Below are 18,024 nucleotides of genomic sequence, written 5' to 3'. Positions count from 1 at the left end.
CTCGCATCAGCTTAATGATATTGCACAGGTGCTTGTAAAGGGCGGGGTTTACTCTGAACCACAGAAAAAAAGGATAATTCCCTCCAGCACACTCCAATAATATCAGCAAGATTACTTGACTCCTACATGATAATAGAAATTCAGAGGTATTAGTTGCATACATTTATAAATATATGATTAAGCGCTGGGCCAGCGTCAAGGCTCCTCTATACCGGCATCCCTAACATTCAGGGGCTCACGTCTGAGGCGCAGGGCACCCCAAAAGAACGCTGCAGGACTACAAAGGCAAAGCACAAACAATATCTAATTAATACAATAAATACAATATTTGCTACAGTATCTACTACAGATGAGTGAAATATTCAAAACTTTCCTGTGAAATATTCAATTCTCCCCATATTTGGATGCAACATTTTGCACGTTTTCACCAGAAGTGTTTTGGGCTCAAGTCTTCCCAGTCCTGCTGCAGCCCAATCACACTTAGCAAACTGCTGGATGTGACAGGACCACACACTCGAGCAAGGGAGACGCTAGGCGCAGACCGAGTCACGCAGCTTGTTGCAGTTTACTCCATTATTTTTAGTTTTTTTATAATGCTTCACCATTCTTTTAGTACTGCCATTTTATGCCTTTGTATTCAACTTCTCTTTTTTATTTTATCTCCTTCTCTCCGTCCAGATGTACTTCCGCTAGTTGCACACCCTGCAACTATGCAGTGTGCAAAGATGGCTGCCTTGGATGTTCCTTTTTTGTGCAGGTTGAACAACACGTGGATCTATTCATTCAGTGCGTATCATATTACACACGTTTCAGTCACCCGTATATGCCTTAGTTTCTTGTATGGCTTGTCTCACATATTGTAACCTTTGTAGTGTGCCCAAAATGGCTGCCTCGTTTGGTATGCCTGTGGGTGGGATGAATACTTGGAACTGATGGTTATGTAAGGGCTCTGCTTCTACCTTTAGTATGCTGCAACTTCCCTACTTTGTGTAATCTCTTCTAGTAACCTATGTAGAACACCCAAAATAGCTGCCTCATCTGGTACCTTTTGTGGGAAGGTTATGTAAGCTGTGGTATTTATTATCCAAAATGGCTGCCCTAACCCTGCATTAAGTTCAAATGTCCCCGTTCACTACGTTCACTGTTTATCGGTTTGTTTTCTTCATGCTGTAATATTAAACCTCTGTGCTATGCTTTTGATGCTTGTAAAGTGACTGAGTTCTGCTGGAGAACAGCGCTATATAAATAAGGAGAATTATGGTAAAACTTACCCTTGTTAACTCACTTTCTTCGAAGTCCATAGGGTCCACAGGGGAGACAATGGGGTGTAGGTGGGACTTGGAGGACTGGACACCAACAGCAAAGCTTTTCAATCTCAGGATGCTCCGGTCCTTCCCCCTATACCCCGCCAACAGCCTGAGGGCAACTCAGTTTTGTTAACAAGCCCAAGGCAGGAGCAGGATAGGAGAGAAGGAAGATGGGTACACTGAGGAATCACACTCTCACACAGAGAAGGAAACAAGTGACCAAGAGAAGAAACCCATAGAAGCCAGGTGTGTCAGGGCGGGTGCCCTGTGGTCCCTATGGACTTCAAAGAAAGAGTTAACAAGGGTAAGTTTTATCATAACTCTCCTTTTATTCTTCAGGGTCCATAGGGCTCCACAATGGGGATGTCCCAAAGCAGTTGTTCAAGGACGGGAACGCTGCTGAGCGGAGAGGAGAACCCTGCGCCTGAAGGAAGCATCCTGAGAGGCAAATGTATCAAAAGCATAGGACCTAAGAAAGGTGTGGACAGAAGACCGCGTAAGCGCCTTGCATAGTTGTTCAGCAGAGGCGCCATGCCGGGCTGCCCATGAGGGACCCACAGAGCTAGTAGAATGAACAGATACTGTAGCTGCACAGGAAGGCCAGTCTGCATGTAAGCCTGTGAGATAGTCATGCAAATCCATCTGGCCAGAGTCTGTTTGTTAGCTGGCCATCCCCTCTTATGGAATCCATATAAGATGAAGAGGGAGTCTGATTTCCTGATGGAACTAGTGCGGTCCACGTAAATCTTCAGAGCACGGGCCACATGCAAAGAGGCCTCACCTGCCTAGAGGTATGGTGTTTGAAAACCCGAAACCACAATTTCCTCATTAATGTGGAAATGAGAAAAAACTTTGGGAAGGAGGCCCGGGCGCGTTCTAAGAACAGCCCTGTCCTGATAAAAGATTAAAAAGGTGGAGCGACATGAAATTCCCCTAACAACAGGACTGTGCACCCTTCCTATTTGAACTTCTGAAGAACTCGAGGCAGAAGGGATATTGGAGGGAACAGGTACACCAAATGAAAGGTCCACCTCACAGATAATGCGTCCATGAAGGCTGCATTGGGGTCCCTTGTCCTGGATCCAATACACTGGTTGTTTGTGGTTGTGTCTTGAGGCCATGAGATCCACATCTGGTAGACCCCATTTGTCCACCAGAAGCTGAAAGACTTCTGGATGTAGAGACCATGCACATCATGATGGCTTAGGAAATCCACTTCCCAATTGAGAATTCCTGGGATGAACACTGCGCAGATGGCTGGGAGATGGTGTTCGGTCCATGTGAGAATGCGGGACACTTCTGCCATTGCTGCCCGACTTCGAGTGCCGCCTCGGTGATTGAGGTAGGCCACAACCATCCAACTGTACTTGTACTGGCCTGCTCTGAAGGATATCCTGAGCCAGAATAAGAGTTCTGTAGATGGCTTGGAGTTCTAGGATGTTGATTGGTAAGACCGCCTCGGCTGTAGTCCAGCGGCCCTGGAAGGAGTGCTGACCGGTCACTGCACCCTACCCGCCGAGGCTTACATCCGTGGTTAGGAGCACCTAGTCCGGGATCCAAAAGGGGCATCCCTTGTTCAAGTGGGACGTCTGTAGCCACCAGGCCAGGGACAGGTGAACCTCTGGGGAGAGGCTCATTATCTGGGATCTGAGCAGATGAGGCAGCCCGTTCCACCTGGAGAGGATCAGGTGTTGTAGGGCCCTGTAGTGAAACTGAGCGAACTCCACCATGTTGAAGGTGGACACCATGAATCCCAGGGTCTGCATTGCTGTGTAGTAGTCTGCGCACCCGTTGCTGTAATGCCGAGAGTTTGTCTGCCGTTTCTCTGAACCTGAGAGTCCAGGAGGGCTCCCAGATGTACCATTCTTTGAGAAGGTGTCAAGGAAGACTTTTTCCAGTTCCATGCGTTTGTCATCTGTAGACAGCGGTGAACAATTTCTGGGGAGCTGGCCAACAGCAAGAGGTTGTCTAAATATGGGAGCAGTCTTTAGAAGACTGCGAAGATAGGCCGCCACAACTGCCATGATCTTGCTAAAGACCTGTGGCCAAAAGGCAGAGCCTGAAATTGGTAATGTTGCTGTAGTAAAGCAAACCGGAGATATTGCTGAGAAGGCACTATAGGTACATGCAGGTAAGCTTCCTGAATGTCCAGAGACACCATAAAGTCCCCAGGCTCCATAGCCAGGATAATAGAGTGGAGGGTTTCCATACGAAACCTGGGCACCCCGATAAACTTGTTCAGACTTGAGGTTGAGGATAGGCCGATGAGACCTACTGGGCTTCTGAACTAAGGAGTAGAATAATAGCCCTTCGCTCACTGTGCGGAGGGGACCAAAATTATTACTCCTGAGAGCAGTAAGGACTGAATGGCCTTTTGGAGCAGCAGGGCCTTGCTTGGGTTCGATGAAGGGCCTGTGCAAAAGAACTGCTGGGAGGTGTCGCTTCAGGAAGGAAAGGGAATATCAGTGGGAGACCACTTCTCTTACCCAGGCGTCTGTGGTTTGATGCCAGAACTGGGCGAATTGAAGAAGTCGGCCTCCCCCCCTGGAAGCCCCCAGGGAGAGGCCCGCCCTGTCAGGCTGAAGGCTTGTCCTCAGATTTGGTAGGTGGATGTCTAGTAGCCCAGGTCTGCTTGGGTCCTAGGCTTGGATGCTTTAGTTGATGCCTTGAAAAGGACTGACCTTTAGCTTTTCCTTGAGGACAAAAAGATGACGTCTGAGGCTTCGCATTATATGCAGAGGGCAGGAACGCCGTCTTGGAAGCTGCCAAGGTAGCCACAATCTTGAACAATCCTGGGCCAAACAGCATATCCCCCGAATAGGGCCAAGACTCCAAAGCCTATTTAGAGTCCGTATCTGCCTTCCATGAGCGGACCCAAAGAATATGGCAGCTACTACAGAAGTGGCAGATGCCTTGGAGGCTATGAGAGCCGTATCCATAGCTGCTCCACCCAAATAGGAGGCTGCATCTCTAATGTGAGATATGTAGAACAGCTGTTCCCTCAAAGCATCAGAGGGAAATGTCTCTTCTAGGGCCTCTGCCCAACTCTCAATGGCCTTAGCCACCCAGACCGTAGCCCTAGCAGGAAGAGTAATAGCTCCTGTAAGAGAGTATATAGATTTTAGACAAGCTTACATCCTTCTATCCGTAGTCTCCTTCAAGAAGGTTGCAGTATGGATAGGTAAGGAAGCTGTGGGAACTTCCCATTTAGTGCAATCAGTAGCGGGAAGAGGGTAAAAGGAAATTAAACATTTAGGCAGCTGAAATCTTTTACTGGGTATATTCCATGCCTCACTCATATGATCAGACAGCTGATCAGAGTGAGGAAAATCTGTCTCTTCTATTTGAAGAATAGATTTTACAGCTCTTACAATTGAAGGGGGAGTCAGAGTGATAGAGGTCTGCATCTTCTGCCTCACCAGATGATAAATCAGAATCTGATAGCTGGGTGGACTGGGAAGATAACACAGCACGCTTAGTAGGTTTGCTAGGTAAGGGTCCCTCTTTTTGCAGCATTTGCAGAAAGGCTGTAGAGGTATACGCCAGACTCTGCACTGAGGTAGAAAGTACGTCTACCCATGAGGGAGGCATAGGGTTTGCAGGGATTAACTGCTTTGGCAATCCCATAGGGGGAGCTACCAGAGGGACCGTTAGATGGTCTGCTCATTTTGCCAGCACCTGTGAAAAAGTAGCACACACGTCATCTCTGGCAGTTGTAGGATTAATCGGGAACATCGAGAGCCATCGGAGCTGCTCGCAGCGCTTGTGGTAGCCTTTTCCCACCACAACATTGCGAGCAGTTCTGGCTAAAATACAACCCAGTCACGTGTGTAATGACGCTACTTTGCTAATCATGCACACCCATTAAACGCCATTCTGACGGTCGGGCATGCCTGCGTTCGCACATCCACACCCCCCGTTTTCAAGCACCTTCCCATGTTATCACCTACAAACGGCACTGTCACTCAAAATAGCGGCCCGACTGCGGGCTACGGGCAAGCACTTTCCCATCGCAATGACTGGTTCGCGCACGCGCATTGCGACTCATACGCAGATTACGAAAAATCGCTCAATGCGAGCGAGTGCAGCATAGCGTCCGGGTCTGAATCAGGCCCTGAGCTCCGTCACTTCTAATGGTAGTAGGTGGAACTAGTTCCACCTCCAACAAGTCCCCGCACAGAAGTCCCACAGACAGAGAGCCGCTCTCTGTCTACAGTACCTAGGGAGTCTCAATTTCTTCAGAGGTCCCTGATTTCAGAGAAACCAGCATTCACTGTAGGTAAGGAAAGAATTAAGCGAAGGAAATAAATAGGGGTTGCAAGAAAACATTAGGCATCCAAGTAATATATACTAGTTTGTGGGGACCCCATAAAAAAAACTCAGAGGCACGGCAGAAAAATAAAGCTGTGCATCCACTATACAATTATCTGTCAGATATCTGTCCAACCTGGCTGGTTGGAATGAAAACCTGGTAATGTATGGGACAAAATGACAATCGTCCATTTGCTCACATACACTGGAAAATAGCCAAAAATGGTCGTTCGGACAAATTGGTAAAACACACAAATTTAACCAATTTGATCAATTTTTTTTGTCCTTTTTTTCAGTGTTTAAAACCAAATGTCCTGTTCTGACGCCAAACCCATTTGCGTGAAAGTTCTCAGAGACGTCGCTTATCTGTAACATCTACATTTGTTTTAATGTGAGCCTATAGATATCTAAAGTTGTTTTATTCCCAGCTACAGCCACTAGGTGGAGCGTTTGTGCAATACCAGCAATACATTACACGTTATTTGCAAAATTACTGGTATACTGTGTGCCCTGTCCCCAATATCCTTTTTACTTCTCCTTATTTATATCCAGCTAAAGGGAGCCCCTGGACAAAACATGCGCAATGCCACACGTGGTACGCAGCACCGTACAGAGGGCAAACCTATAAGACAGTACAGGGCAAAACTATAAGACAGTACAGGGCAAAACAGTGTATAAGTGACAATTAATACTACAAATGTCAACACAGCCACTGATGCAATGGTAATATTCAGCATAAGGTGAAACCTGGAGCCATTGGTATAAGAGCATAAAACGGGTGTAGGTTGTAGGATTAGAGTCCAGGGGCAGAGAGCCCAAGGAGAAGGTGTAGAGTATAGCTGCTATGCAAGAGAAGTAGGTAATGAGAACAGGGGGGAGGAGGGCCTTGTTCATGAAGCTTACAATCTAAAGGGAAGGGAGACACAAACGGAAGACATATGGAGTGAGCCAGTGTATGAGGAGCTAAGGGCAGGAGCACCGTTGAGAGAATTGGAGAGTGCAAAAGGGTGAGGTAGACTACGTGGTGACATGGCTAAGGGGTGGACGGATATGTTCTTATGAACAGTTGGGTTTTCAGCGCCCGTTAGTCTGGTGGAATGAGGGAGATCGTTCCAATAGTGGGGGTCAGCTAGGGAGAAGTCTTGGATTCTGGAGTGCGATGTGGTAACCAGATGGAAGGAAAAGCGTCAGTCACTGGCCGACTGGAGAGGACTGGAGGGTGTGTTTAAGGAAATAAGGTTGGAGATGTAGGGAGGTTTGTGAGTTGGAGAGGGCCTTGTATGTGATGATTAGGAGTTTAAAAAGGATTCTGTAGGGGAGGAGGAGCCAGTGAGGGGTTTTGCAGAGAGGGGAGGCAGATGTGGGAGAGGAAAATAAGTATGGCTGATCGTTGAGTACAGATTGGAGAGGAGCAAGATGGGAACATGGGAGTGCAGTGAGAAGAAGGTTGCAGTAGTCGATGCAAGGGATGATCAGTGAATGGACAATAGTTTTTGTAGCATCCTGGGTGAGGTAGGGTCTGATGTGAGCGCTATTGCTGAGCTGGAACTGACAAGGTTAGGGCAAGAGATTGAATGTGGGGGGGGTTTTGGGGGGGAGAAGGAAAGTGAACAGTCAAGAATAACTCCCAGGCTGCAGAGTTGGGGAACAGAGGAGATAGTGGTGTCATTGACAGTGAGAGAGAGGTCGGGCGGAGAGGAGACTCTAGATGGAGGGAAGACAATGAGTTCTGTTTTGGCCATGTCGAGTTTGAGAAGGCGCGTGGACATCCAGGAGGAGATGGCAGAGAGGCAACTGGACACATGAGAGAGGAGGGAAGGGGAGAGATCAGGAGAGGAGAGGTAGAGTCACCATAGAGGTAATTCTGGAGGCCAAAGGAACTGATGAGTTCACCGGTTGCAAATTATATCAAAAGATAGTGGTAACACGAAAAAAAACTAAATGCATTTAGGTAATGAGCAACTGGCATCCCTCCAAGCCTCAGCTTACAGCTACCAGCTCGTTCCTGCTTTGTTGTCATGTTTGCTTGTAATGTTTGTTTCAAAAACTTGCTGATAGGTTAATACAGATCCATGATACTTTCATTGATTATATCAATTTAAGGTACTACTGAGATTAAAAGTAATGTGCAGCACTTTTGAAGATTAGAGGGTCCCTGTAGTGTATGGGGTTGGCTATAACTGATGTAGACAGACATATCTGAGACAGAATATGAAAATAAATGAGTTTATACCCAATTGCATTTATATGTTCCCTTGTGTGAGGCTGTATTGGCGTGCAGTTCTTTGGTTGCTGCATTCATGTGTGTGGACCATTCATTTAAGTGGAGTTGTGGTGTACATGCTGAAATCCCACTGAAATTAATGGGTCATTGACTTAAGATGAGCTTCAGTGCATTATTTTATTCCCACATCAACAGTGGTTCGATTAGTCTCTACTAATGTGCGATCAAAGCAGGGAAATCCCCCAGACTCCTCTCACTGCCAGCCAATCACATTGCGGCTAGTGTGGGAAAGAGCTTGCGATTGGCTGAACGGCCAAGTCCTGGTCAAGTCAGTTTACAGTTGGGTCTCCTAGTGAGCCATTTGCACAGGTATGCAAATGCCTCAAATGTATGTGCAAGGCATATTAATTACATATAGGCATATTTTTTATGCAAACAAAATGTGCAAGGGTGTAAGGGACCTAATGCACAGTTATGTCTTTCAAACGGGTTTAAATTAGTTCAGTAGTGGCTGGGAGGAGCTGAAGTGGGTAAATCCACATATTGGATAGCGGTAATAAGAGTGAATGTGAACTGGAAGTTAAAGTAATATTTTCCATACAACGTACTAGTGCACATTAACCATGGTGCTATGCAGGCAGAAAAAAGAACAGTCCGTCACAGACTTTACCATCTTTTACAATGTATAAAATTTCAGCAGGTGCACTGGGAGGGAGATAGCTGGGGTCAAGTCCCTTAGAATAGTTTGAAGACATATCACATAAGTGCCTGCTGGGCATTTATTTTATGGTGTTCTGTAAAGAATATGTAGACAGCTTTTTCCATTGAGTGCCTCACAGTTATTATGTTGCAGATCATCCATTTTACTAGTAAAATATTAATTAGTTGATTAAGATTATTATTTTTTTTAAATTCTTATGAGATTTACAGAACATTATATTGTCCACATAACCTTACTGCAGGGACATACTGAAATATTTACCAAAGCATCTCTTAGTATACTACTTTGACCCCTAGCTTCCTGAACATCTGCGCTTCCTATGTTTAAACTCCATTCCTGCAATGTAGTTCCTGCTATTCCTTACTAGCATTACCAATAATACTACCTATTCCTGGCTGTACAACATAAGTGACTCCTATAAGCCTAATATCATTTGTCCCTGTTATTATTATTATTATCCTTTATTTATATGGCGCCACAAGTGTTCCGCAGCGCCTTACAGAGTACATCAACTAATAAGTGAACAAGAAACGAGTAACTTACAGTACATTACAGTGCAGGACAAGGACACGACTTATATACATTGCTGCAATAGCGATTAATACACTCACAATAAGCAGCAGGGAGTTGGAAGTCACGTGTTAGGTGCCCTTGTGGGGAGTAAGGAGTAGAAGAAAGTTTAAGAAGCAGCACATGAGGGTAGAGGGCCCTGCTCGTCAGAGCTTACATTCTAAAGGGGAGGGGCAGACAGACAGGCGTGACACAGAATGGGTAGATAGGGAGGAAAGAGAATGAAGTGGGTTAGGATGAGGTCTGGAAGGCCTTGATGAAGCAATGGGTCTTGAGAGCTAGTTTGAAGATTTGTAGAGAGGTGGAGAGTCTGAGAGGGAGAGAGTTCCAAAGGTAGGGAGCAGCACGGGCAAAGTTATGCTAGTTCGTTATGCTTTTATTTTTTCAATACAATCAATGGGTGATTCGTTTTCTATAGATTGACAATTACTTATATTACAATAAAAGTGTCCATCATCGGTGATGTTTAAATTGTAATAACTTTTACCAGCGCCCAGTTTACAGTAATTCACCAGCGAATGTGATACATCAGATGCTCGGAAGGTTCCTCTTGTAATACAGTATAAATAAATGCAATGAATAGCCTCCGCTTGGGTATAAATGAGATAAATACGTGACTGACAAGTTTGTTTCGCACCTCACATGGTTATTGGTGGTTGCGGATCAATAGTAAGAAGATTGCTTCCTGACCACAGAGAGAAGTAATAGCAGAAGCCGCATGTAAGATGGCATTTCATTAGCTGCATGTTACTCAGAGAACCTTGCACGGAAATATAATCACATACTGTAGGGGGGGTGCCATTTGTTCCCAAAATGAAGAGGGCAATTCTGAGGACTTGCTATCAGTACAACAGTTAATATGCACTTATTATCCCACATCAATCCACATTAATAGGGTAATATGTATACATTCAAATATTTAAACGCGCTTGAATAGATGAACATTCGTCTAATACAATCTTTCCCCATCAGTATGACAGCTGTCTCATATCAGTCTGTGGGGGAGATGTACTAAGCTTTTAAGAGAGATAAAGTGGAGATAGATAAGGTACCAACCAACCAGCTATTAACGGTCATACGCAGCCTGTACAAATGGCAGTTAAAGGCTGATTGGTTAGTACTATATCTCTCACCAAGGCTTAGTACATCTCCCCCTGTAGGTTTTAGTTACTCGGATTGGCCGACATCTGTACTACAGACTTTCTTAAACATACAGATGTGTAAAAATAAACAAAGTCCCCTGCTCTCCCAGTGCTATTTATTCTCAGGGCTCATCAAGTACTGAAATGATGGTCATTATTGGATGTTACCCCTCAACATGAGAGATTTAAGTAACAAGGTTTCAATCTGCCCCAGGAACATGCCCCTAATCAAGCTTCCCTCCAAAACATTGAAAATCCTATCAAGGCCGCATTTGAAAAATGCCCATTATGTTTATTTCCATGAAAGTGCCAGGTGGTATAAATTAACACACCGGGCTTGAATGCGGTGGGCGTTGCCCATTAGAAGCTTATGAGCTGCTGTTCGAAACTCCCCAGAGATGGATCCAATCAGACCCCTCCCAGCAACCATACACCAATTTAGGAGAGGTCCAAAAAGCGCAAAAGTCCTTATCCTTGATTGTTTTTACTCTTCTAATGTCTCAGAAGGAAAGAAGTACAAAATAATCCATTAAGTTCATATGTCGTTATTTCAATTTTCGTATATCAATGCCCCTGTATAAGCTCACCTAACAGCGGTGAGATGCATACACAAAGGTTTTTTTTAGTTCCTCTCTAGTTAGATAGACCTCTGCTTACATAAGGGTATACACATAGGGCCTGATTCAGAGCCGGACGCAATTTGCGGACGGTCGTTCAGGAAAAGGGGGTGGCTATTCAAATGAACCGTTCACTCTTTGCGGTCTGTTCACGCCTCTATGTCTGAACGAGCGAACAAAACTTGTTTCCTCCGGGTGCTCCGGTTTCCCCTCGCACCCCAAAATATATATATGTGTGTGCGTGTGTACACATGTGGTAGGGAATTTAGATTGTAAGCTCCACTGGGGAAGGTAACTGGTAATAAATAATTGTCTGTGGACTGCAGGCATCGGCAAGTTCCATGTGAGGCTGCCTGACGTTTATAAAGTGGCAGCCATTTAAAAGGCAAAATCTACCTGGCTTTGCCTCGTAAATTGGACTGCTTACTTTACAACGTCGGGCACGATGCCTGCAGTCCGTAATTACATTTTCCCTATAGTCCACATGCAAGAAGTTTTCCTTCTCTTAAGTATAAAATAATTTAGATAATCTTCCTTTTAACTATGCACGCATTTAATTTGGAAAAAATATATATTTTCCTTGACTTTAACCAATCTATGTTATCCAGCCTTTTGTAAATCTCCTTACACTTTAGAATTTAACAGGATTTTCCATGGTTCTTGATTAGACTATTTAGCTTTTCCCCTCATGTCATTAGCATAAACAAATCAAGGTCACCATTCTGTGAGGCCCCAGTCGGATTGCCTCTATTGTGCCCTTTTCCTTGCTCTACACTTACCTTATTACATAGAGCTTAGTAACGATGTAAATGTAACATGGATATGGGCACCAATTTTACTAACCTGTCAAAGAGCTGCCAGTAATAATAAAAGGGACATTGCCGAATATTTCTCACCTACAATGGACGACGATGGGTCCGGCGTGGGCAGGATTAAGCCATTTTACTTTCTTGAGGAATTTCAGCATGCCAATAGGTGTGAAGGGCACTCCAAAATCAGGCCAGCTGGTAAAGTGCAACTGTGTGACAAGCCTGGGGGCCTTACAGCCATCGTGGACCTATTGGTGACAGAGCAGCAAGATCTGGATTACAGTCAAATAACAGATTCAAGGGAAACAAACAGGGGAACATTTCTGAATCAATTCTGCCCTTAAAATATGCGGAAACTGCTGCAGCCATAGGCCCTCATTCAGAGCCGGACGCTCTGAGCAGAGCGCACGCTCTGAATGAGGGCCGTCCTCCATAATTAAGGAGCGTCCTCCTGGACGCTCGTATAGCTGTGGGTCACCACCCACAGCCTATACGAGCGTGCAGGTTGATGGCCGCAATGGTCTTGACCATCGCCACTGCGAGCCGGAGCCTGCGGTTGAGTTTCTCAACCGCAAGGTCCGGAGTGATTTTGGCTCTATCAGAGCCAAAATCACTCCCACTGACATCACTAGTGATGTCAGTGGGCCGGCTTCTGACGGTAGGCGTTCCCTTGGGAACGCCCCCGTCTGGGAGGCACGCCCCCGGCACGCCCACCAAAGGGGGCGTGCTGTCAATCAACATCGACAGCACGCCCCTTTGATCAGGCACAACGAGCGAAGGAAAGTCCTTCGCTCGTCGCGTCTGGCGCATGCGCACGACGGAGCTCCCTCCGTCGTGCGCATGCGCAGTGCACAACATCGACCCACTTGCGAGCGGACAGCCGCTTGCGAGTGGGTCTGAATCAGGGCCATAGTTTCCTATGGGGACTGTAATTAACAAGACCCACAAAGCGAAGCTCTGTAGATGATGCCTGTGTGGGCTAAGGCTGGGTACACACAAAGATTTTCTGTCCAACCATCCAAATAATTGATTGGTTGGAATGAAAATCTGGTAACGTATGGGAGTAACTGATGATCAGCAATTTGCTCCTAAATGCCAGAAAACAGATGAAAATGGTCGGTCAGACAAGTTTGTTAAATGTTTGATCTAAACAATTTGTTCAAACAACAGTTTTTGTCCATTTTCCGGCGTTTGGAAGCAAATTGCTGATTGTCATTTACTTTCACTCCTTACCAGATTTTCATTCCAACCAATCAACTAGTTGGATGGTTGGACAGAAAATCTGTAGGTGTGTACCCAGCCTAACACCATCATCAGATGCCATGAGCCCATTGCCTGCTACAGGGCTGCCCTGCCAGAGAGGGATCTTGCAATCCCTCTCTGGTGGGCTACAGGACATGGAATGCCACGCATGCACAGAAGCCACGACGGGGTCCGTAGATAGACGTAAAGCGATCATGGACGCTGTCCACTTTTTTCATCCTGATTACAGGGACGCTCTCTTATTCCAGTCCTTGTCCCAGCGATAAGAATTGATACATGGAACAAAAACCCTAATTGCAGCGATAAGGATTCTTAATTTTCTGGGGCCAAACTGCGTCATTTACTAACTATGCCTCATAATCTACTGTATTTGTAGTGTCTGCTGGTGAACATAATGAGGTTCATGTAGAGTTGGACATACAACTTTTTGTTTTGTTTTTATGTCCATATGCAGGTTTTGTTACACTTGCAACTCTTCATGACTGGAGAAGCGGAACACAGGAGGGAAGAGGCTCTGCAGCGTAAGCCGACTAACGTCAGAGCATGTTCACTCCGCAATGACTCAAATAGGCCTTGACGCAGGCGAATATAAACCTGCCAAGAAGAGTATCTCTTGTGGGTGCTTGGGGGCAGGTGCAACAAAGCCCCTATAATAGTGATGACCAGTAGCAGCTTCTGATTGGCTGATTGTAGATTGGCAATAATGAAGGAAGTGCCAGCCGTCTATTCGCATTACTTAATTACTTCGCATGACTTAAATTATATTTGTATGTGGACTGCAGCATGAAAGAAGATTCCCGGTTTATCTTTTAAAGGAGAACACAGCAGTTATGCGTGTCTAATTTAATTTGTATTTCATTACATTTTATACAGTAGATGCAACATACATGGAACCTTAATACATTATTATAATGTGTCCAGATAAGGTAATGGGACTTTATTATCTATTACTAACACTGAAGTGACATCGCTACACTTTCCCTCGCTGTCATGGTGTCTAAGGAAATAGACTTGTTACTCCTGCCATAACCCGTTGCGTATGCCAGTGGGGATGCGGTCAATATCCCGACTGCGGGGATTCCAGCGCTCAGAATGCCGGCGCCGGAATCTTGGCACTTGTCAGAATCCCTGCGCCGGCATACCGACCTCCGGAGTCCTGAAGGTAAGCAGTAGGGCTGGGGGAGGGTTAGAGTTAGGGGTTAGGCACTAGGGGGAGTTAGGCTTAAACCGTGTACACACTAGACGATATTTTGAACGATATCGTTATCGTTCAATCATTCAAAATATCGGCTAGTGTGTATGTGAAAAACGACCAGCAATGCGCGCACCGGCTGGTCGTTTACGATAACCCCAGTCGGCTGTACATGCAGCCCAATCTGGGGTTATCGTGAGCGAAGTCATTCTGCAGAATGCAGCATGGCCCCACTAGCATCCCCCGCCCCCTCACATCGTGTATTGTGTTTGCTGCATAAGGCATTAAGGGTTTCGGGGGAGGGTTAGGTTGAGGCATTAGGGGGGTAGGTTAGGGTCAGGCACCAGGGAGGGAGGGTTAGAATAGGGAGAGGGGGATGGTTAGAATACTTCTGACAAGTGTCGATATTCTAACCCTGTCTGGATGCCGGAGTCGGGGTTCTGACCGCTGGCATGCCATACCCATCCCAGTGATGTCATGACATACAGTACCTTGGAATGTGCGCTTTTCACGTGTGCCTCTTATCCTGCTTACGTTCGGTGAGTGGATGCGTCCAACACTACATAAGCCCCAATACAGTGAATAGAAGAAATATGTGCAACAAAATGTTTCTTACCCAGTTTCAGGGGTGCACAAAAATCTGGAACTTTTGTTTAATAGAAATAAAAACCCATGGCACACTCACAGGCTGTATGCAGAACTTCCGTATTGTGTAATCCACAAGCACGATGACATCTTCAACGGAGACTCGGATACTCCCATAAACCCAGCAGCCTTGGTCAGGCCAATATTGGTGACATTTATCCTGCATTAAATTACAGGAAGGTTTAACTAGTTAGAAGTTTTCAGAACTCACTCCCATAAGTGCTAGAAGAATGTCGCCTCATTATAATTATTCAAATTTTTAAATTAAATATGGCCAAAGACAACAATCCCCCTTTTGTAATCCATCTGTCCGTCCACATGTGCAAAATTACAGACCCCATGCACCATCTGTATGAATTTTCAATTGTAAAGACATGTCCACCTTACAGAAGTTCTTAGCAATGAATTTATTTAGAACGCAATGTACAAAGGAAGATCAAATACCAGCATCTGCCTGGTTTGCTCTCCTGCAAAGTTATCACAGCCGGCAGAGCCGAATTAACAACAGGCAACCGGGGCCGGCCATCCAGGGACCTCCACATACAGCTACATCACCAGCATGGGAGCACTGTGGCATAGTGTGAACTTGGGTTTTGTGTGGCATAATGTAAACCGGGGGCATTACAGTGTGTTTAACACAGTTGTAGTGCTGGGAGCATTTACACGATACTTTCTAGGAACATCGCCAGCATATCATATTGCCAATTATATTGGTATGGCGCCTCAAAAAGTTAGTTGCCCTAGGGCCCTGGCTGCCGGTATATGCAGTGTACAAGGGCTTGCTTTGTTGTACCTGGTTGTTAATTATTAAAAGCAAATTTCTCACATGTATAAAACATACATTTTGTGGTTTTCTTTTTAAGGATTTATTACTTTTGAGATCATACAATTTTTGTACATAGTTGAGTCACCCCATACGCAGTGGGAAACACCTTGGTTAGTCTGCGCTCTCAGCAGGTGCCTCCGTAACCTAAAGGGCACCTGGGAGGGGCAGAGAGGTGTAAAACTCGTCAATGTGCGGCGGGGGATACGTCACATCAAAGTCCAAACTCCTATCACCTTACAATCGCTCCTTTATCGATTGAGACACTTCAGTTTATCTAATAAAATTATCCTTGGATTGTTCTCATTCATAGATTAAAATAATCCTGAGTGTGTTTTGTTTGTGAAGCATTTCCGTATGGTGATCAGAGTGCGGCAAAAAAGAGCGTGTTACATGCCAGTAAGCAGAGTTAAATGCCCGTAAGCTGCTGACGACATGGAGAGAGTGAATGCAATATATATATATATAATAGCGATAAATGATAGATCTCTCCCTTAGTGAGAATCCTGCCATGGCAATGCACATACAGTAAGGCTGCCAGAATCTGGCCAAGCCATGGCATTTAACTACAACACAGTGGGGGTAGATTTACTAAAGCTTCTATAACAGACAAATAATGATAGCTACAATCCGATTGGTTGCTCTGGGAAGCTTTAGTAAATCTACCCCAGGATCTTTTTTTTCTCTGAGTATAAGGAGCTTAGATAAAGTGTAATACTATGTTTAACAGCAGGCACTATGTACAAACAAGGTCGGACTGGACCACAGGTGTACAGGGGAAATCCTGGTTGCCCCATCCCATCGTCTAGGGGTCAGGTTTCAGAATATGGACTCAAATTATACACTGTTATGCTGGATACATACTGGCCAACATATCAATTGAACGGCTGATATATATTGTGTGCCCGTCGGCCAGTGTGTACGGGTGGTCAGCAGACCGCCCGTACACTTGCTGCCCAGAACTCCAGGGAGGGGGACAGCAGATGGTGGTTGTTCAGTGTGTATGAAGTGAACCATCATCATCTGCAGATATATCTGTCAGGTGTGTACTCAGCTTTTCTTTACTAGGTCAGTAACTTGATGGAGCAGGATCATGGATGAACTTGGGTGCTTGATCATTTGTTTACATGGAAACTACACCAAGGTTAGCCATCCTGCCAATCAAAGTGGGCAGTCTGACTCCTGACACACCCGTCCCCTACTTTTTAAAGGTGCCCTTTCATTTGCATGTCCTCTCTAAAGTCAGTCTGTGGTGTCTGGCCACACCCCCTCTGGTAAATGGTCACACCCCTATGGTAAATGGCCACACCCCATAACCTTGTGCCCCTACCACGGCATTCATGCCACAGTCTGACACTTTGTACAAATCAATTTCTCAAACAAGTTGCAGGCTGTCTGTAAACACACCTTGCGAACTTTCTGTCTGTATTTAATGGGTGCTGTCATCTTTAGTAAATGTCATTCAGATACTATTCCACTTCATGATCTTTTATCTGGAAACTGAATTAATTTTCTTATGATCCTTTGCCCCAGTATACACGGACACGTACTTTGTCATTTTCGTTTCTGTGTCACCTTGACAGACCAGCGAGGTGGTAATCTCCTTCCAAAGTCATTACCCTTATCTGCATAATGCAGAAATCATATTCATTCTGGTAGAATATAAAACGGACTGACACATAGCAACGTCACATTATGGTAAATCACCTGATTTACCAGTGAACAGCTCTATGACATCATAACCTTGGATTAGTCTGGCAGGACGAGCCATGAGTCACTTAATGCCACAATACACTAGTGTTTCCTTATCTGATGCCTCGCCCCTATTACAATACTTGAACTTTGTAACAGATTCTGTAAAAAGAGAAATGGAAGTAAATAGAAGCAGGAAATCTTGTGTTAAAATATAAAAGGGCGATCACCTCTTTCCTTTCCCGCAGGTTGGTAAGCATGACTATCGTCGCAGACTTCTGTTCCCAGATCATTCTCCAGAAGTCATTGACTGTATCTTGTTTGGGACCTGCAGTAAAGAGAGCCATTGTTAGGACTACTGAGCCTCTAGTACACTGCAACTGCACAACGCAGTAATCTTTCTCCTGTGGGTAGGAGCTCAGTGATTGGTCGCACCCACTTGCTATTATTTTATGGCACTCATGCCCAACCCGTGTGTTGTGACATATTTGTGAGTTCCCGTAACAAGCTGGATATGTGTTAGAGAACCTTTTCCTGGTGCTATAAATAGTTAATGTGGTAGAAAACTTGCTACCAAGAAAAACATAAAAGGGAAACGAACTTAAACATCAATTAAAAAAAAAAAAAAATCACATTAAAATAATTTAATTCATCACAATTAAGTAATGTAAGCTTGGTGCATTATAATGCTAGTTACAAAGAAGTTTG

The 18,024-nt window shown here is 45.1% G+C and overlaps 1 protein-coding gene across 1 annotated transcript in view; it reads right to left on the bottom strand.

Moving 5' to 3' along the window:
- Positions 1 to 18,024, bottom strand: part of PTPRE (protein tyrosine phosphatase receptor type E) — a 236,351-nt gene that overhangs the window by 19,709 nt on the left and 198,618 nt on the right. Inside the window, exons 9-11 of the mRNA XM_088452177.1 lie at positions 17,547 to 17,644; positions 14,842 to 14,961; positions 11,789 to 11,949 (exon numbers count right to left, since the gene is read on the bottom strand). Of these exons, the coding sequence (XP_088308303.1) occupies positions 11,789 to 11,949; positions 14,842 to 14,961; positions 17,547 to 17,644 (379 nt within the window). The remainder of the gene's footprint in view (positions 1 to 11,788; positions 11,950 to 14,841; positions 14,962 to 17,546; positions 17,645 to 18,024) is intronic.

This window comes from Taudactylus pleione, unplaced genomic scaffold, assembly GCF_031769625.1.
Source record: "Taudactylus pleione unplaced genomic scaffold, aTauple2 ptg000034l, whole genome shotgun sequence".
Taxonomy (NCBI): domain Eukaryota; kingdom Metazoa; phylum Chordata; class Amphibia; order Anura; family Myobatrachidae; genus Taudactylus; species Taudactylus pleione.
This window is presented reverse-complemented; position numbering and strand designations above follow the sequence as displayed.